Consider the following 21,334-nt stretch of genomic DNA (forward strand, 5'->3'; position numbering starts at 1 on the left):
CCTCCCACGTCACCTTAAGGATCACTGCTGTGTCACTCTCCCCCTTAAACCGTGCCTTCCTCAACCCTGGAGCCCCTGCTGGTTTACCTGGACGGAAACCAGGTGTTGAACTGAAGGGGAGGCTTTCTTTTCCTGGCCACTTTCTAACCATGTTGGGTACTGGAGATTGAAAAAAAGGTTTTCAGTCCAAATTGTTCAGGCTGGTTATCTCCCGGGATCGGATTAACCAGATGAAACACTGAAGCTTCACTCTGTGCTCATGTACGCAGCTGTGGACATGCACGTAATCAAAAAAGCCCATGAGGGGAAATTTACTTAGTGGCTCATATTAATGGATCCCTAACAGGCAAAATGGGAGACAGAGCAGATAATCATGGCAAGGAGACATTTTGCCTAACTTATGGATATCCCAAATGAATGTTTTTTACATTTTTATTCTTTAACTTTGGTATGTGGGTAAAATGCCCAGGTCTTCAGGTGTAGAAACAGTGCTGATTTAATAGCCAGTAAAATATGTCTCTACCTGACTGTCAGTCATAGTTTTCTGCATTGGAATTTTCCAAATTTTCTGCCTTTTATGTGTATATTAGTGAAAGATGGAAGAAGATGCATCAGGGGCTACTAGCTTGATCCTGTTTTAAACCTAACTTCTGCCTCATTGTTTCTGTGTGACAGATTTGATGGTTTCACTTCTCTGTCTTGAAATGACCAAGGAGGAATGGAAAAAGAAAGGAACAGAATTATGAACATTCTATTTGTTTGTGTAAATTTTGGTCCCTCAATGCAAAATAAGGCCATACGGTCAGAGGCTTAGCTACATAAGCTTAACAAATACATTTGCCCTTTGTAGTTGCCATCGCAAAAGCTTACCTTTTGCATTATAACTTTAAATGGAGTATAATCTATAAAAATTTAGAATTACTATGTTGTACACTTGAAACTAAGATACTATTGTAAATCAACAATACTTCAATAAAAAACAAGTGCCACTTTAGTTAGGCTCAGTGATTAAGTTTATATGTATGGGTTACATGTAATATATATTTGATACAGTCACATTAAAAACAAAAACAAAAAACACAAAAAATAAAACAAAATAAAAAACCCAAATAAACCACAGTTACATGCACCAATGTCAAAAGGTAACACTGAGTGAAAGAAGAGTGCTCTATCCTTCCATAGGTGTTGATGCCAAGGGCACTCCTTAATTTAAAACATCTGTTCACTAAACTCTGGATACCTACTGGGTATAATCCCTTTCCTCCCGTATCAGGCCCACTGAGAAGCTCAGTGGCAGCTCTCCTCTGCTGGCAGCTCCGATGGTATGAAAAACTTTTACAGATCTCCATTCGGTCATTTAGTCACTCAACAAACATCCACTGAGTATCTAGCATGGGCCACACACTCTGGAATGGTCAGTGGGATCAGGATCCGCATTTTACAGAGGGGAGTCTGGAGGCCCAATGAGGCGAGGCCACCTTCCCGGGGTCAGGATTGAGCCAGGCTCTGTGCAGACATGTCATCTCTGTACCTCAGTCAGAGGGCAGGTGTCGGGGGGTTTCCTCTACAGGAGTCTCTCCCACTTCTGCACCCCAGGCTAGTCTTTTATTCATCGGTTACTTTGTTCTCCAGAGATCCCATGAGCACCTACTCAGTGCCTGGCCCTGTGCTGGGTGAATGGGAGACCACAGACTGGTGGGAGATGGACAGACATCTAGAGAAAGCATGATGTGGGACCAGACCCTTGGACACCTGCTCCAGCTCAGTTTCCATACATTTGATTATTCATTTTGTATGTATTTTTTGAGCACTTACTGTGTACCAGACACTTAAAGAGACATAGACAGTTCCCCTTTATCCTTAAGGGGATCATGATGTACAACACCGGGCCCCGCAGTGGTCACGTGAGAGGATTCTCATGATTGTCAAACGGACAGGCACACACGAGACTGTTCTCCAGTTTATCATCACACACACACGCATACACACACACACACAGCTCTCTGATGGCAGTGAGGATGGTAGGAGCCTCAAAATGAAAGAGGCCGATGATAGCACTTAACCATCAGACGCTGGGTGGAAGCAATCATCCTAGTGTGTGATGAGGTCCTGGGAGCAGCGGGGGGCTCCTAGCTCAAAGGACGGATGGAGATGATGAATAGCACCCCAAGGGGCAAAAGACATTGAGCTGCCAACAAGGGTTCCACTCAGAAAAGAAAATAAAGGATAATCAAGCGACTGAAGTCAATTGTCCCAATAAATCGTCACAATCCCTTGGCCATTTTGTGGACCCAGAACTCACTACCTGAGGAAGAAGAGGTCAGGTGTCCAGGATGAAGGACCAGCAACCCCAGGGCAGGTGTGATCAGTAACGATTCCCTGAGTCTTTGCCCAAGATGACCTACAGCCACTTAGACCACCTGGACACCCTGAAGAATAGCACCAGTGATGCCATGCTAATTGCACCGGAAGCACCAGAAGGGCCAGTTCATTTTCTAGTCCTTTCCTCCCACACCTAGGGAACAGAGCCTCAAGACAGAAAGATAAATGCTCAACCAGGTGACAAAATGTTGCTTACGAGGCTTCCCTGAATCATAGCACAGTCAGAGCAACACTTGAAAATCTACCACCACGGGTACCAGGGGAATAAAGCAGACTTGCCAGGGGCCCTCAGGGCAGACAGATCCAAGTTAACTTAACCGTCCTTGTAGGTCTCAGCTTATGAAGCACCCCCAGCCCCTGGCCCAGAGATCCACCCCACCATTTAAGACCAACAGCCATGAAAAGATACAAGAGGAAGAAAAACACCATGAAATGAGTTTCAGGACGTGGCACGAGGTGGGTTCATGTTTCAGTGTTAGATAATCCAGCACGACATGGAGAAAATAGGTCGAGGGGACTTGTCATCTTCAACCTCTTTGTGTGGAGCAGCCTAAGATGTCCCACACCACCCTCCGTGGGACCGCTGGGGACCCTCCTCAATCTCATGTTGATTGTATAGATAGCCATTTCCAAAGCTGGCGTTACTTTGTGTTTCTATGAACTTCTGTCAAACGCTAATTGTCAACAGCCAGAAGAAAATAATAGTTTCCTTTGGAAAACTATTGCTCAATCAGCCATGCGAACAGCAGAGTTACAACATGTACTGATGGTTGAAATGATTCTTCAGAGAAGCAGCATGTCATGTTCCAATGACCGTGGGCTTCAGAGTCAGCAGGACCTGGATTTGAGTCCTGACTCTACCCCTTGCTAGCTGTGTGGACCTGCACGATATACTTAATCTATGGAAGCCCCTACTTCTCTCCTTCCAGGTGAGATAGGCCGAGACCTGGGGCCCTTTACCAGAGTGTCTGCACCTGGACAAACGTCTTCTGGAGCAACAGAATACAGAGGAACTATAAGGGACTAACATTAACTGCAAGCATGCGCAGCTGGGGTAATTAGGAACAATAAGATACAGAAAGGCGGCAAACCAACCGCCATTTCTAAGGTGCCGGGAGCAAAAGCCGGCACTGCGCATGATCCCTGCACACGGCTCGGCACCACGAGCGGGTGGGCAGACCACCTAGGCTACGCCTCCTGCCCGACCCACTGATCTGCCCCTACCCTCACCTCATTTAAGGAATCAGCCCGCCCTCCTTGGGGAGCGAGCAGGGGCACCTGTTCCTTGTTCGTGCTGCAGCATGAGCCCCAGTAAAGCCTCGCCTGAATCTCTCATCTGGCCTCTTACCAGTTCCTACTGATTAGAGTCCAAGGAGCCGAGTGGGTCACGCAGGCAGTGGACAGAGCACTCTTTTAGAGCATCCTGTTTGCTGTTTAAGACTGTGCCCTCTGGGGTCAGAACTACGTGGGTTCAATTCCTGGCTCTCCACTGCTTTGGGTAAGTCGGTTCATTTTTCTGTGCCTCCGTTTCCCCATCTGCGACATGGGAATGGGGAAAACCCTATCTCCTAGGGTTGTCGAAAATAGGACGTGAGTTCATTAAAGACCTCAGGCTGCTGTCCGGGTGAGGGAGAGCGGCTGCATCTTCCTTACACCGAGAGACACCGGCATTCGGTCGAGCTATTTCCTTCCCGGGACCAGCCGGGACACGGAGCCGGGCGCTCCTCCTCACCCAGCTGCTGTGGCCTCCGGTTATCTGCGTGGAGCAGGGGCGGGAGTATGGCTGTGCTTCCGGCTGGGGCCGGGGCGGGGGGTGGGGGTGGGGGTGGGGGTGGGGGGTGGGGGTGGGGGTGGGGGTGGGGGTGGGGGGTGGGGGCGAAGGCGCTGGCGTCGGGAGCTGTCCCCGCCCCTGTTCCGCACCGCCAAATACGTCCATGCCCTCCGACTGCCTGGTCAGCGGCCACCCCGGGCTGCTGCCTCCTGTCCAGACCTGGAGCTCAGCGGCTAATTTTAGAAATGACTTGTCCACTCAGCTGCTGCTATCACATTGGCGTGGGGGAGGACGGAGAGGAGCAGTCAGGGAAGGGGGTATGAGTGCCGGCGCCGGGCGGGGAGCTGCTGCCGTTTCTTCTCTGTCCCTGCTCTCCTGGCCTGGTGGGTCTCTGCGCTGGGACCTGAGGAGACCCCTCGGACCGGAGTGGATCCCGTGACCTCAGCCCCGGCTGGAGAAGGTACCGTCGGGCTGGGTTTGACGGTGCGCGCCTTGTGAGCGGATAGGCCTAATTTTCCAGAATGTGCTTTGGGGGCTGCGGTGGCCTCTGGTCTTGCCATCTATTTCAGGCCTTTCGGCCTCTGAGCCCTCTTCCCTTTGGCTGGTTGCCTGCTTAGAAAACAAGAGTGTTTCATGGAAGGATTTTATGACCAAACGCTGGGGTGAGGGGATACTTTTAAAGATCACCCTGGTCAGGCCCCAGCTGTTTGCTAATTATTAAATATATTTAGAGTCATGAGATAACCTTCACTTTGGAATCTCAGCCGCCAGGCGGCAGGGGTTCGTATTTTCCCTCAGCTACCAGTGGTTTCTGCTTAACTGGGTGTCAGTTGATGGTCAGGAAGCCAAACGCTTCCCCTTTCACGTTTCCAACACTGTTGAGTCTAAGCCTTGATTGTAATGGTTTTTTATTCCATTTCTTCCAAATAAGCATGGGGCGGGAAGGGGGATGGTGGATGGAGGTTTGAGTTTCATGTGGCCCTGACTTGATCCTCTGTCCGAGAGGAGGGGTTTTCTCTGGCTCGCCCGTTGTGGGCATTTCTTTGAATGGAGAAGTGGCACAGGCCTCGGTGGGTGGTGTGGGCAGTGGGCACAGTGGGGAGGGGCTGTGTCTTCACATGGAGCTCCCTCCCTGGAGTTAGGCCTCAGGGCCATGGCCTTGGGAAGGCTTTTCCGTAGAGGTGGCCGGGAAGGGAAAGTCCAGTCGGTTCCAGTCTGGCCTCGACCTGCCGGGCCAGGAGAACTGGGCTGCCGCTTTCACTCTGCGGCCGGCCGAGCAGATGCCTGGCCCGCTCAGTGCACCGGCTCAGGGGGGCCGAGGGGCCCGCTGGGGCTTCCTGTGTCTGACAGGACCGTGGTTCCCTCAGAGTTGTCTTTGCTACTGACTCAGGCTCTCCTGTATCTGGGTGATACGTCCAGGGGGGGCTGTGTAGTTTAGGCTGTGGATGAGTTCTAGAAAATAATGACACAGAGAGAGAGACGGAGGAGGAGGAGAAGGAGGGTCTCCTGACTTTGGAGGGGCTGCATGTCACCAGTGCAGATGTCTGGTGGCACCTGCACATAGGCCCGGTGACCTTGAATAGCCAAGTTTGGGCTCTGCTGACTCTGCGACCTCGGAGCAGTCCCTTCCGGGATCTGAGCTTTGGTTTCGCCTTCTAAACCCTGAGGGCCTTGGCAAGACCATCCTGGAGATGGCAACCAGGATTCAACATCCAGGGCAGCGTTTCTCCAAGGATGGGTCGTTGATTACCTCGACCAGCCTCACGGGGCGTGGGTGGGGGTGGGGGGGGTTGTTAAACATGCAGATTCCCGGGACCATCTCAGAACTACTGAGCGGTCCTGGGGGGAAGGGGCCCGGAAATTCACAGGTTTCAAACCTGATGGGCGCGTCTGGTGCCCACCAAAGCTGGAGAAACGCCTTTCCTCTGTGGGAGCTGACAAAACCCCAGGGGGCTGCTGCTTAGCACCCACCTTGTCAAAACTCATGGTATCACAGACATGGAAAAGACGCACTGTCCTCTGTTAGGGTCTGATTATTGCAAAATTTCATAAGGCCCGTGTTCAGCCAGGGGCAAGACCAAGTGCTTCTGGGAGCTTTGTGAGATGAGATGAAAAGACCCCAACGCCGGACAGAACCTCCCGGCACAGCCAAAAGGATGGGAACTCTGGCTAGGTTCCTTCTAGGCCTTGATGACACAGCCCTTCAGCAGCTCCTGGTTTACCTAGGAGATACAAATGACTGTCTGAATGGGCTGGTTTAAGCAGGTGGTTAGTCGCTGTATGGTGACTGTGGTATATGGCATATCCTTAAATGTTTTTAACTAATAACTTTTATTTTTTAGAGAAGTTTTAGATTCACAGCAAAATTGAGCGGAAGGTACAGAGATTCCCATACACCCCCGTCCCCACGTTCACAGCCTCCCCCGTGGTAACGTTCCCCACCAGCGTGGGATGTTTATTGCAACTGATGAACCTTTACTGACACGTAATTATCACCAAATCCATAGTGTCTGTGATGGTTCACTCTTGGTGGTGTATATTCTATGGATTTGGAAAATGCATAATGATATGTATCCATCATTATGGTATCCTATAGAGTAGTTTCACTGCTCTAAAAATCCTCTGTGCTCTGCCTGTTCATCCCCCTCTCCCTCCAACCCCCGGCAATCACTGATCGTTTTACTGTCTCCACAGTATTGCCTTTTCCAGAATGCTGTATAGTTGGAGTCTACAGTACATACTCTTTACAGATGGGTCCTTTCATTTAGTAACATGCATCTGAGTTTCCTCCATGTCTTTTCACGGTATCCTTAATATTTAAGCTATGTGAAATTGAATTATTTGAAAAATGGAGAAAGTCGGCAAGTGGAGGGCCCCCTGGGTGCTGTCAAATCCAGCTCACCTGTTCACAGATCGGGCAGCCGAGGCACAGAGAGGGTTAGCGACTTGCCCAAGGACACATAGCTTTGCAGTGACGGCATTGGGCTTAGAACAGCCCCTGCCTTCAAGTTTGGCATTCAGGGAACAGCCTGGGGCTCCCCATTTTAGGAATAATAACCCAATTTTTCCTATTACCCCCACCCCCAAAACCTTCTCCACCATCATCCTCCAAGCCTCAAACGAAAGGATTAAATCTCAGCTCTAGTTTCAACAAAAATGAACTTTATTACACAAACAAGCTCATTGGGATGAGAGCTGCTAGGATGTCTCATAACCATCAAGGCAGAAGTGAGTCTCTCTAATTCCCTTCCCTTCCCTTCCCTTCCCTTCCCTTCTCTTCTCTCTCTCTCTCTCACACACACACACGCGCACACACACGCGCACACACACGTGTACACCATTCATTCTGAAGGACCCAGAGCCAACATCATCTTCACCTGAATCACCTCCCCTGGCCCCGGCATGACTCACCCAGCTCCGTAATTTTCCTTTCCTGCTCTACACTGTGCTTCTCCCTGCTACTTAATTACTTTGAAGAAGTACAGTTTCTGGCAATAAAGGAAAGATCTTCGAGTATCGGTGAGGTGGATTTACCAAATACTCGGCCAGTACTCACGCTCAGGGAGTCAGGGATTTCAAGGTCCGGGGTCCCAAGGGAATTCATCTCTGCCCATAAAAGATTGCCTGCATGCATTTTCAGCTGTTTCTTGGGTACCAGCTGGGGTTTAAATTTCAGTTTCATGGACGGCAACCAGATTAGCTGTCGAGTTGAGAGAGAGAGATGGTTGCTTACTGGGATTAAATGTCTCCTTCACACTGGATATTGCTGTGAGTTTGGGCATGAGTGATTAGCCCCATTTTACAGATCAGGAAGTGAGATTTAGAGGCTTAAGTGACTCAAGGTCATGTAGAGTGAAATGAAAGTGGGACTTGGTGCCTTGCTGCCAGAGACTTGTTTATTTAGTCTAGTCTAATAAACAACGTGAGCTAAGATAACCAATTATGCAACACTGTTCCACAGGGACAGATAACAAAGCCTATTCAAACTCATTATCTCATTTAATCCATTGACAGTCCAGGAGGGGGCATCATACTGTTCCAGTTTTATCGAGGAGAAAACTGAGAATCAGAGAGGGTTAGTGACTTGCCTGGGGTCACAGAGCCACTAAGTGGCGATGGGTCCAGGAATGACTTCTCCTCTTATTCTTCTGTCAACAGTGGGTTGACTCATTTTCTCAATTCTTTCTATATCACATCTATTTATTGTTTGAAGCAAGATTATTTTGCCCTTTTTTCCCCTTAACGCTCCTCTCCACTTGACATGATTCTTCTAGACCAGGGTTTCTTGACCTCAGCACTATTGACACTTGGGACTGAATAATTCCTTGTGGTGGGAGGACTGTCCTGAGCATTGTGGGACGTTTAGCAGCATCCCTGGCCTCTACCTGGTCGGTACCAGTAGCACCCCGTCTCCTGCTGTGACAACCAAAAATGCCTTCAGGCATTGCCCAACGTCCATGGGTGAGCACAATCACCACCTATTGAAAACCCTGATCTAGTCTAGTTCTGTCCAACAGAACTTTCTTCGATAATAGAAATATTCTGTATCTCTGCTGTCCAATATGGTAGCCACTAGCCACGTGTAGAACATGTGAAAGTGCCTGGTGCAACTGAAAAGCTGAAGCTTTTTTTGTTTGGTTTGGTTTTTAATAAATTTATTTATTTTTTAATTTTTGACCACATTGGGTCTTTGTTGCTGCATGTGGGCTTTCTCTAGTTGCGGCGAGCAGGGGCTACTCTTCATTGCGGTGCGCGGGCTTCTCATTGCGGTGGCTTCTCTTGTTGGGAGCACCGGCTCTAGGTGTGCGGGCTTCAGTAGTTGTGGCTCACCGGCTCTAGAGCGCAGGCTCAGTAGTTGTAGTGCACGGGCTTAGTTGCTCTGCGGCATGTGGGATCTTCCCGGACCAGGGCTTAACCCCATGTCCCCTGCATTGACAGGCGGATTCTCAACCACTGTGCCACCAGGGAAGCCCCTGAAGTTTTAATTTAATTTTAATTAATTTAAATTTAAATAGCCCCATGTGGCTAGTGGCTGCTGTATTAGACAGCAAAACTCCAGGTAACAAGGGAGCAGGGGTAGAAAGACAGCCCTGTGATGGAGCAATCAGGGGAGCCTCCCAGCAAAAGACTGACCAGTCTCTTGCCTCACTGTGGCAGGGGAAGCACCAGTCTGGAAATGGCAAATACTTGGCACAGGCACCACTCCTAACCATTCCTGCACCCATGGCAGACATTGCTAGTCGATCACCACACGCTTTCTTGCTAGTTCAGCCATAGCTCAGGATCCTTCTCAATACAACACTCCAGGCAGTCCCCAACTACACATCAGTAGATGCTAGCATTTGAGAGAAATATTACTGCTCATCCCTAGGCCAGGAGGCCCATCTGGGAGGTCCAGGATCTCACCAGGCTGTAAGGTGGCTGGCAAGGGACGTGTGGCCAACCTGGGTCAGTGAGGCAACCACAAATATGGAGAGTGGAGAGGCAGTGTGCTGGAGGAGCCAAGATTTTTCTGTTTCTTCAAGAAACACTCAGAGCATGATTTAGGGAGAGAGGAAGGGGGTGGGGGGAGAGGTGAAGACTTGTCAAAGCCAGCTGATGTGCAAAGCATTTGGAGATTTTTATTGAGCTGGGTGCAATATTGTGATTTATGAAGAAAAATACATATTTGGTCATTCAGACCAAAAATTTATATATTTGGTCATCTCCCACATGGCCCAAAGCTTACAATATTTACATTTTTGCCCTTTTTGGGGAAAAAAAAAAAAAGTTTGCTGACCCTTATTCTAGAGAGGGTTCTGAATTGCCCACAAAAGTGGACTTGCTGGATTAAAGGAAATATACATTGAAAATTTCAGCAGATGCTGCCCTTCATACTTGCACTAGCAGTGTATGAGATTGCCTGTTCCCCAGTGTCCTCACCAACACAGAGTAATATCAAACTTTTCCATGTGGCCAATTTGATAGGTGAAAATGGTATTTCACTGTAGGTTTAATTGTACTTACCTTATTAGCAGTAAGATTTAGTATTAGGGAGTCGGTATAATAAAATATATATTTGGTCTTTGTCCCTCGTTCCTGGCACAAAACTTCTAAAACCCGTGCAATTTCCAGATAGGAGTGTCTTTTGATATTCCTAACAAAACCCTTTCAACCACACCTGAGTTTGTGTTAATGAGGTGACTTTTGGAAAGCCCCTAAGGAAGGGGCTGGTTGCCAGGGGAACCAACCAGAATTAGAGGATTGGAACTTTCAGTCTCTTCCACCCTCCCCCCACCCCCTTGAAGGGGAGAGGGCCTTGAGGTTGAATCAGTTAATCCTGTCTACATAAGGAAGCTTCAGTGAAATTAAAAGAATGGGGTTTGGAGAGCTTCTGGATTGGTGTACACAGGGAGGTGCCGGGTGGGACAGCATGGAAGCTTTGCACCCCTTTCCCCATACCTTGCCCTGTGCGTCTCTTCCATATGGCTGTTCCTGAGTTAGATCCTTTTATAATAAACTGGTAATCTAGAAAGGAGAAAAAAAAATATATATATATATATATATTTTTTTGGTCATCTCATATATATTTGGCTTTCCAAAAGTCACCTCATTAACATAACAAAAGGCACCTTTTTAAAAAGATTAATTTTTATTCGAGCATAGTTCTGCTGTACAGCAAAGTGAATCAGCTATACATATACATATATCCCCTCTTTTTTGGATTTCCTTCCCATTTAGGTCACCACAGAGCACTGAGTAGAGTTCCCTGTGCTATACAGTAGGTTCTCGTTAGCCTGGAAGGGCGACGCTGCACTCTCCCCTCCCTTGCCAGGCAGGCTGTGCTTGTGTTACTGCAGCCCAAGGCCCTGAGAGCCTGCTCTGGTTCCTCAGGGGCCCCTGGGAGGGGTGTTTGTCACAGGTCTCTCCGCAAGCCCAGTTCTCTCGACCGTGACTGTCCTCGATTGCGGCGTCTGCTACACGGCCTGAGTCAAAGAGCCTAAAAGTGCGGGGATTGGGACCCAACCTGGTAGGAGGAACTTGAGTCCCGTGATCCCCCTAAGCCCCTGTAACCCTGCGGTGGGCGTGGGTCCCCCTCAAGTCACGCTGCCTCCCGCACCCACAGCTGCCTTGTCTTTGGCTGAGTCCCCTCTGGTTCCTCAAATGGCCACCAGGTGGGAGCAGAGACCTGCGGTGAGGCTGGGACTGAGGCCTCCTTGAAGATGGGCTAGGAGGGGTCCAGGCAGGGCTGGGGGCCTCTCTCCCTGGGGGTCTGGGCCTGCCGGGTGGCTGGGAGCTGGGTGCGTGCCTGGGGGTGCAGGCCTCTTTTGGGGTGAGTGTGCTGTGACTGCGTGGCGTGTAGATGGGCACACCTGTGTGCAGAGGCCTCTGCAGCTGTTGGGTGCGTGTGCCCTTGAGCGTGCCCGTGTGCAAGCATGCAGGGGTACCTGTGCGTGACTGCGGGGCCTGGGTCTGCAGAATCCTCCCTGTTCCCCTGCAGGCCTGAGAAGGCTGACGATTGGGATAGCCTGGCCCTTGAACTTTATGTTTCCAAAGCGGGAGGTGGCTCCGAGGCTCGGACCTCAGGACCCCCCTGCCCGCTGCGTTCCCTTAGGCTGTGTCCAGCCAGTGTGGCGGCTTGTCCTACTTTGCCAGCTTTGGGGTCCTGCTGAGCCTTTTTTAGTTATTTATTTTTTTAACATCTTTATTGGAGTATAATTGCTTTACAATGGTGTGTTAGTTTCTGCTGTATAGCAAAGTGAATCAGTTATACATATACATATGTTCCCATATCTCTTCCCTCTTGCATCTCCCTCCCTCCCACCCTCCCTATCCCACCCCTCTCGGTGGTCACAAAGCACCGAGCTGATCTCCCTGTGCTCTGCGGCTGCTTCCCACTAGCTATCTATTTTACGTTTGGTAGTGTATATATGTCCAGGCCACTCTCTCACTTTGTCACATCTTACCCTTCTCCCTCCCCATATCCTCAGGTCCATTCTCTAGTAGATCTGTGAGCCTTTTGATTTGTGTCAGGATGGGGACTCATTGCTGTTCCTGGGGGCCTCGGGGTAGGAAAGGCCAACAGTGCACTGGGGGTGCTCCTTAGCCCCAGGCTGGGGGTTCGGGGAGGGGGAGGGCCGCCACACCGGAGTTTGTGCCCCTGGTCCTGCCAAGCCACTGGGAGGGTGGATGCTAGTCCACTTGTCACCCGCTTAGCATCCTGGGCTTCCAAGGTCCTCCTCCAGCCAGGCCCGTTTCCCTGCTCCCTTTGGTGCTTTTCTACTGCCCTCACTACCTCCACCGCCCTCTTCCGTTCTCCCTGAAAACCACCAGGCTAAGCAGACATTTGTCAAGGTCACAGTGACCTCCATGCTGCCAAGCCCAGCGGACAATTCTCCGGCCTCCTCTGACTTGACCCTCAGCAGCACTTCAGGGGCTGGTCCTTCCCTCCTCCTGCCATCACTCCCTTCCGTAGCTCAGGAATTCCGCTCTCCTGGTTTTCCTTCTGTCCCGCTGGCCCTCCCTCTCAGCCTCCTTTGCTGGTCCCTGATCTCTCCAAGTCTGGGTGCCCCATCCCTACACCTCTTCTCTCTCCCTCTTTAACCACCCACTTCCTTAGTGATCTCATCCAAGCTCATGGCTTTAAAATGACTCCCGTTCAGTATAATTTAATTAGTTGGTTTTTTATCATCTGTCTTCTCCCAGATGAAAGCAAGCTCTACAGGCAGGGCTTTTTTTGTCTTAAGTCAGGTTTATTGAGTATAATTTACATACAGTTAACGTCACCTTTTTTAGCGTTCACTTCTGTAAGTTTTTGACAAACACGTATAGTTGTGAAACTGTCTCTGCCATCAATTACAGGACAGTTCCCATCACCCCCAAAAGTTCTCCATACCCTTGTGGTCATCCCCTCCCCCATGTCCCACCCTGGGCAGCCACTAATCTGTTCTTTTGTCCCTTTTCCCTAGTTGTGCCTTTTCTGAAAAGTCATATAAATGGAATTGTACTGCGTGTAACCTTTGGAATCGGCTTCTTCCACTTATCACAATGCACAGCGCCTTTGAGATTCACCCATATTGTTGCAGCTGTGAGCCGTTAGTTCTTTTATTCTATTGTATTTTATTGCACAGCTTTGTTTATCTGTTCAGAGGGGGACCAGTTGTCCTGGTTTCCGTGGGAGGGAATGGTTTTTTTGGGACATGGAACTTTCAGTGCTAAAACCAGGGTGGTTGGTTATCTTAGTTCTTTAGTTGAGGGACATTTGGGTTGTTTCTAGTTTGTTGATGATTTTGAATACCTACTCAATATAACCAGCGACAGAGGGTTTTTTGGTGAACACAAATGTTCATTTCTCTTGGGTAAATACCTAGGAGTGGGATTGCTCAGTTGTATGACGAGTGTACATATCACTGTAAAAGAGGCTGCCAAGCTGTTCTCCAGAGTGGCTGTATTGTGTAGCATTGTGGGAGAATTCCACTTGCTCTGCGTCTTAACCAGAACTTGGTAGTGTGTCAAAAAAATTAAAAACAGGTTTTTTAGCCATCTTAATAGGTGTATAATGATATCTCCTCACGGCTGGCAGAGATTTCCTTTATTCGCCTTGAGTAGTGTTGTGCCCCCAGTGCCTGGGTTAGTGCCTGCTATGTAGTAGACACTCGATGAATATTTTTTTTTTTACTGAGTGAATGAATGTATGGATGGATGAATGAATGAAGTCAAAGGGGCTTCCGGTATCTAAATCTGTTATAGCAAATACATAGCACACGTACCGCCAATTCCCCCATGCCCCATTCTGTTTCCATGGCAGATGTCACTCATCAATTGAGCTATTTTATCCACCTGCTTCATTTCAGACAGGTACGATCCGGTCCTTTGTGTAGCAAGTGAGATGAGCCCCATGAGCTAATGCAGCTCTAGTTCAAGCCTCTCATTGGCTGAAGAAGAGGTCAGGCTCAGAGCAGGGTCCAAGGCTGCCCAAGGACTCACAGCGAGCCAGTGGCAGGACTAGATCTCCAGGCTGGGCTCTCCCCAGAAAAATGCACGACGTCTCTGACAAGGCTGGAGTAGGATGGGAGGCATGGACGTGGATCTGGGCTTGAGGCCGGGTTGGAGCATTGTGGAGTGCTCCCTGGGCCCCGGCTGGGTGGGAAGGCTGATGCCGGCGATCTTCCTGCAGGTGCCCAGGAGCTGCCGGGATGGCCTACCCGCCCACGTTGGCTCCCTGGCCCAGCGGGCGTACTGGGCTCTGCTGAGCCAGCAGAGGGACCAGAGCATCGTGGCCCTGGGCCGGAGCGGTGCTGGCAAGACCACCTGCTGCGAGCAGGTCCTGGAGCACCTGGTGGGGATGGCAGGCGGTGTGGATGGCAGGGTCTCGGGTACAGTGGTCTCCAGGTGACGTGCAGCTGGGACGTGGTGGGGGCGGTGGCGTGGGGGAAGGGAAGGGAGAGTCGGAGGGGTGCTGGGCGGCTCTTCCTTCTGTCTGCTCAGCTAGCGTTCACTGAGCACCTGGCTCTGTGCAGACCCTGTGCTGGCTTCTGGGCAGGGCCGCCCCGAGGCTGTTGGGTACTTTTGTGTGAATTAGAAACAGGTACTCCTTGCCTAAGACACTCACTGCCACATGTGGAACCGTCGTCACGCATTGACATTGTTAGAACCAAACACTTGACCCCCACGTTCTGGGCCATCATCCTAATAAGTATGTAGGCCTATGGCTATCTGATATAAATGCTGTGCCCTTAGGTGTGGTGTCCTTGTGCAGCGCACAGCCCACTGGACTGTGCAGAGGACCCGATAAGTAAAAACAAAGACAAGGAGGCACCGACAGCCGGAAGGGAGACTCAGCTGCACATCTGTGCCAGACTCCAGTGCTCTGCACTGCTTGCTGGCCGAGCTGGGGAGGGGAGAGGCGGAGGGAGCACAGAGAAGGGGCCGGGGGGCTTCCTTGAGGAAATGATGTTTGAGCTGGGCATTAAAGAAAGAGTGTCAACATTGTAAATCAACTATACTTCAATAAAAAAATAGTGTCAATTGGTGATAATAATTACAATATTGATGGTGATCGTGGTAAATGCTTGCTGAGGACTTACGCGCCAGGCTCTATTCCAAGCAGGTTAACTTATTTATTATTTAAAACATCCCTGTAAGGTAGACATTATTATTATTTGAATTTTATAGATGAGGCCATTAAAACGCAGGGAGGTTAACCAGCTTGCCCAAGGCCACACAGCTCATACATCCTAGCACCGAGATTCAAACACAGACAGTTTGGCTCCAGAGCTGTTACCGCTGGGCCAGTGTTCTCAATGTATTGTTGCCCCTCTGAGGAGCCTTTTTAGTTGTTCTTTCTCCTAATCGTCTCCCACCATGAAAAGTTAATGCCATAGATTCACCATATATTTGTTTATGCAGTGTGTGTGTATGTGTGTATATATATACAGACACACACAGACATATATATATATATGTATCTGTGCTCTATTCTATACATAAGAAAGGAAAACTGCCCCCATCCTCAAGAATCAGTTTCTGCCCTCTTGGGGGCAGTATTCCCCCTGCTGAGAATATATGGCCCAGGCAGTATTGCTTTTCTAATAATAACAAACAATACTAACACCACCACATTTTGAGCATGTTCTGAGCACTTTACATTATTAAATCTTTTAGTCTTTGTGGCAACCACATGAGGTAAGTAAGTACTATTATTACCCCCATCTTATAGATGGGGTATCTGAGGCACAGGGAGGTTAATTTATTCGCTCCAAATCAGGTGACTAACAAGGGGGAGAGGCCATATTCAAGCTTGTTTAACCACTGTACTATCCTGCTTCTCCACTGGGGTTATTCCAATGCTTTATTGATCACCTGTTCTGCACCTGGCCCAGGTTAGAGCCCTGTTAGGAGCTGGGGATACAGCAAGGAGAGGCCCTCCCAGAATGTAGTTCTGCTGAAAGTGTGTGTTGGGGGCGTGGGAGTCAGGCTAGGCTGTATCCAGGTGCCTAGCACATAGTGGGTGCTCGTTAAATAGTTATGTTAAAAAGCCTGGGACTGCAGGGCTTTTTGAGCTGGCTGTGATGGGCGTTCCCCGAGAGCAGGTCCAAGAATGTGAATGCCCTGCCCTGCTCCTAGACTCCACCAGGCCCAGGAGGCCGTAGGGCAGCCCTTGTCACTCAGATCGTACCAATCCTAGCTGTGTGTATCTCCCCTTCTGGGCTCACTCTTGCTCCCCCCGCGCCCCTGCTTGCAGCACAGGGCCAGCCCAGCAGCGGAAGAGGTGTGGCTTAGAGCTGAGTTGGGGGAGTGGAGGGGGCCCTGCTGGGGCCTGGGGCCAGAATGGGGTCCTGTGAGAGGTGGGGGTGGCAGCACCCGGGCCACGGGTGATGCCCTGTCTGTGCCCCACCAGTGGAGAAGATTCGAGCCACCTTCACTGTTCTCCGGGCCTTTGGCTCCGTGTTCACCAGCCACAGCCGCCGTGCCACCCGGTTCTCCATGGTGATGTCACTGGACTTCAATGCCACAGGCCGAGTCACGGCCGCCCAGCTCCAGGTGAGGCCTCTGGGTGGGAGGGAGAGGGGGCTCTTTGGGGCTGCAGTAGCCTCAGCCCCCCTCAGCAGGGCCCACGCCTCCAGCTGGGACCCTGGAATGTGTCTAAATGGTCATCGCTCCCCAGGCCAAGGCCAGCTCCTCCCCACCTCGCTCAGTGCCCAGACATCTCCTCCCCGAGCACAGCGGCTCGTCTGTGCCTCGGAGTATCACAGGGATGAAATACTCATGAGTAGATACATAATTCAGCCGCTCATTAGCTGGGTCTTAAAAGCATAAGCTGAAATTAAACAGGCGCTCGCTGGCCTTCTACGGCAGCCCGTGTGTGACAGGCACATGGCCTGTTTGTTCCTCTCTCTGAAATCACCCGGCTCCTCCCCTTCCCCCCGCAAACATTCTGTTTGAACAGAAAACAGGATTAGGTTATTAGAAGGGTTGTTTGTATGTGGAGCTAGGAGAATACCCAGACTCGCTGGTGCACGATAAATCCCTTTCTGTCCCGGCCCTGAAAGTCTACCGTGCATCACCATGTGGGTCAAGTTATTAAGGGCTTCGGTTGCGTAAGAGTGTGTTGGAGGGCGGCTCTGGGTTAATTGTTAGTACCCTTGGATTCCTTCATCGGAATGAGCCCGTTGCATTCGTTGATTGCCTGCGTGGACTCTGAATCAGTGAGACAAAGGCCTGGCACGTTTTGATTTGGAGGCATCCAGCCAAGTTGGGGCCTGAGGTGCTGCCTCGAAGAGTGGGCCTGGCGGTTGGTGGGGGTGTGCGGGCAGCCTAGCGGGGCCTCGTGCTGACCGGCGCCTGTCCTCTCCCCTGGCAGACGATGCTGTTGGAGAAGAGCCACATGGCCCGGCAGCTGGAAGAAGGCAATTTCGAGGTTTTCTCCCAGATGCTAGCCGGATTGGACCTGGATCTCAGGTGAGCGACTGGGCTGAGCAGGGACGGCCGAGGGCAGTGAGACAAGGGGCCTCCGCTCTCCAGGGCCCCAGCCCTGCCTCTGCCCAGAGCTGAGAGGCAGTGGAGCCCAGTGGTTAGGAATCTGGCCTCTGATTCCTGCTGCCTGGTACTGCTCCTGGGCTGGGTGAACCTGACCAGGTGTCACCTGCTCTGAACCTCAGTTTCTTCCTCTGTAAAGTGGAAATAGTACCTTGACTGACCTTACAGGATTAAGTGAGATAATTCACATATGGCTCTTCATACACGCTGGGGGGTGGTGGTGGATGTCTGCTGTGACGGTGACATTTTGGTACAGGTTCTGACAGCAGCGTGGGAGGTGGGCAAGGAACAGCAGACCCCAAATCTTCCAGAAGCTCCTAAACTCTGTGAGAGCCTTGGGTGCACCTGAGGTAGCTCAGGGCGAGGAGGCACCAGGTGGAACAGCAGAGAAGCCAGAAGACTCATCTGGGAGGGCCTTCTGGGGGAGGTGGCCCAGGGAGTCATCTCTGCCCCTCGCTGACTCCTGGGAATTCTTGGACATGTGGCTCCCTGTCTCTAGCCTTGGTTTCCTCATCTGTTGAACGAATGAGTAAGGTTCTATCTAGTGAAGCTCCAGGGAGTGCTCACCCCAGGCGAGGGGTGATAATTTTCAATTTGCCTCTGCGTCCCCCATCATTTGTCTCCTGCCTTCCACCCCCATCTGAAGGGCAGGCCCAACCTGTCCTGAGCCTCCTGGCTAAGGCCAGAGGGGCACCTTACCCTTTGGAGAGAGGGCAGATTAGAGAGGAAACTCCCAGTTTTCAGAGCAGGGTAACAGAGGAGTAAGGAAGCTTCTGGAAGGCCTTCACTTAAGAAGGGCCCATTGAGGGCAGCAAGTGAGGAATATTTGGGAGGCAGGGCCAGGGCCTGAGGCAGACCCCGGGGCCACCTGGGGCACTCTGTGGGGCCCCGTGCCATGATGCCCACCTGCCCTGCCAGGCCACTGGTGTGGGTGGGTCCTCCCTTACTTCTGGTCCCTTCTCTGTTTCCAGGACAGAACTGTACCTGCACCAGCTGGCAGACAGCAGCTCCTTCGGCATGGGCGTATGGCCTAAGGTAAAGAGGAGGTCCTTCTGGGTGTGAGTGGGTGTCTGTGTCCCCATGGCCAAGATGGGAGGGTCCCCTGTGTGGCTCGTCCCTCTGCCACTGGGGTGAGTAGTTGGCAAGGGCTGGTCACGTGGGGGAGGCAGGGTTGCCTTTATGGGGCCTGGGCTTGTCAGGGAAATGAGTCTTGTGCTAATAAAGGGAACCAGGAGGTGGTTTGTGTAGAGGTAAGGGCGCGGTCTCCGGGACAGGCTGTCTGGGTTCAAACCCCGGCTCTGACACTTACTGGATATGTGACCTCAGGCATGGACCCTAGCCTCTCTGAAGGTCTGTGTCCTCCTCGGTAAAATAACAACAGTAGCTAGCGGTATCTGCCTCATGGACCTGTTGTCAAGATTAAATGAAACGATGTGCAGAAAGCAGCTAGCACTGGGCTTGGATTACATCAGTCAGTGGCAGTTTTCTTAGGAAATATTGTTGATGATTAATGTAGCTTCCTGGAAGATGGGGCCTGTGAGTAGGGCCTTGAGAGGTGGTATTCGGTTGTTTAAAAAAGCACATTGTTCACTTGTTTATTCTTTTATTTTTTTATATTTTAAAAATTGTTTTGAGTCACCCACCCCCACCCCCACTCCTACCATCATCCCCTGTGCCAGGCCTGTGCTGAGTGCTGGGATTATGGTCCTCATCCCTAAATTTTCACCCTATCAAGAGAGAAAGACTTGGGAATTAATGCAATCGTGTGGGATAAGAAAAATGCCAGAGTTTGTACAACATTCTGTACACCAGAGGATAGATGAAAGCTACTTGGCCTCAGTCAGGGAAGGCTTCTTAGCCAAGGGGACATCTGACCTGGGTTTTGAAGGATGAGTAGGAGCTTACCAGGCAGAGGGGAGTGAATCATTTCTACTCTGAAGCCCTTTTCCAAACATACGTGTCAGGGAAACAAATGGCGCTGGAATAATTTGGTATCGTCATGCAAAAAAAAAAGAATTTCGGTCCACAAATTCACACCATGTACAAAAATCGACCAAAAAAAATGGATCATAGACCTTAATGTAAGACTTAAAATCATAAAATTTCCAGAAGAAAACAGGAGGAAAATTTCTGTAACTTTGGATCGAGCAAAGGCTTCATAGATATGACCCCAAAAGCACAGTCCATGAGAGAACAAATTGATGAATTGCACTTTGAAATTAAGAACTTCTGCTCTTTGCGTGTCACCGTTAATATGAAAATACAAGCCACAGACTGGGAGAAAATACTTGCAAATCACATATCTGAAAAAGTCTTTGAATCCAGAATTTATAAATGACTCTCAGAACTCATAAATAACCCAACAAAAAAGATGGGCCAAAGATTTCAACATAGACTTCCCCAGAGAAGATACTTAGATGGCATGTGAAAGTATATTAAACATCCTTAGTCATTAAAGAAATTGAAACTCGAACCATGATGAAATAACTACTACACAATTACTAGAGTGTCTACACTTGAAAAGATTGATCGTACCAATGCTGGTGAGAATCTGGGGTAACTGGAGCTCTCATACCCTGCTGGTGGGAGTGGAAAATAGTGCACCATCTCGGAAAACGGGCTCTTACAAAGTTAAACATACACCTCCCACGTGGCACGCTAGTCTACTCCTAGGTATTTATGCAGGAGGATGGAAGTGTACATCCGTGCAAAATTTATTTTACATGAAAGTTCATTAGCAGTTTTATGTGTACTAGCCAAAACCTAGAAACTACCCAAAATGTCTATTAACAGGTTAATGGATGAATTCATTATAGAAAACCATAAAGGTAGGATACTACTCAGTAATAACAATGAACTGCTGATACATCCAAGGACATGATGGCTCTCAAAATAATTGTGCTGAGTGAGAAATCTCAGATGAAAGAGTACAACCATATAATCCCATGTATTTGAAACTCTAGAAAATGCAAACGAATCTGCTGTGACAGCAAACAGGTCAATGGTTGCCTGGGGTTTTGGTTGCAGGAGGAGGGGAGAGAGGATTATGAAAGGGAATTTTTGCGGGTGATGGATGTGTCCATTGTCTTGAGTGCCGACGCTTTCACGGGTGTAGATGTCAAAGCTTATCACAGTGTACTTGTTAAAGATGAGTGGTTTATTTTTGCCAGTTACACCTCAGTAAGGCTGTCTCACACTCTCTCTCTCTGCTGGGTACTATCCACAGAGTTACTGATTAAGTAGGTCTGGGCTAGGGCCTGAGAATCTGCATTTCTCACAAGTCCCCAGTTGATGGCGAAGCTGTGGGCCCAGGGACCCCGCTTTGAGAACCACTGTAGGTGAGTCTGTTTCGACAGTGAGTGGAGTGGGATGGAGTGGGGTGATGCGGCTCCCCCAGCTTCACCTGCCTGACACCCCCCTCCACGGGTGGGGGGGGGACTTGCAGTGTGTTCTTCTTTCATGCCTCTTCTCCCCCTGGTTTCCGCGGCGCTAGGAGCCCAGACTGGCCCCAGCACGGCAGGGGATGCGAGGCTGTCCCAGTGCTGGGTTTTCTTTAATGAGGTTGGGCCACATGTATCCATTTGAATCAGCAAGAGCATTGTTGTTTGTTTTCTTGGTTTTGATGAGGAGAAGGGCTCAAGCCAGGCCCTCGTGAGCATCCCA

At 50.1% G+C, this 21,334-nt stretch overlaps 1 protein-coding gene across 1 annotated transcript in view; it reads left to right on the top strand.

Moving 5' to 3' along the window:
• Positions 1-4,316: 4,316 nt before the first annotated feature.
• The window catches only part of LOC309610712 (uncharacterized protein), a gene marked incomplete at its 5' end in the record, with an annotated part of 41,631 nt that continues 24,613 nt past the window's right edge, over positions 4,317-21,334 (top strand). Inside the window, 6 exons of the mRNA XM_082353902.1 lie at positions 4,317-4,434; positions 4,562-4,647; positions 14,310-14,508; positions 16,533-16,675; positions 17,496-17,593; positions 18,643-18,706. Coding sequence (XP_082210028.1) covers positions 4,317-4,434; positions 4,562-4,647; positions 14,310-14,508; positions 16,533-16,675; positions 17,496-17,593; positions 18,643-18,706 — 708 coding nt within the window. The remainder of the gene's footprint in view (positions 4,435-4,561; positions 4,648-14,309; positions 14,509-16,532; positions 16,676-17,495; positions 17,594-18,642; positions 18,707-21,334) is intronic.

This window comes from Balaenoptera borealis, assembly GCF_965194805.1.
Source record: "Balaenoptera borealis genome assembly, chromosome: 14".
Classification (NCBI taxonomy): Eukaryota; Metazoa; Chordata; class Mammalia; order Artiodactyla; family Balaenopteridae; genus Balaenoptera; species Balaenoptera borealis.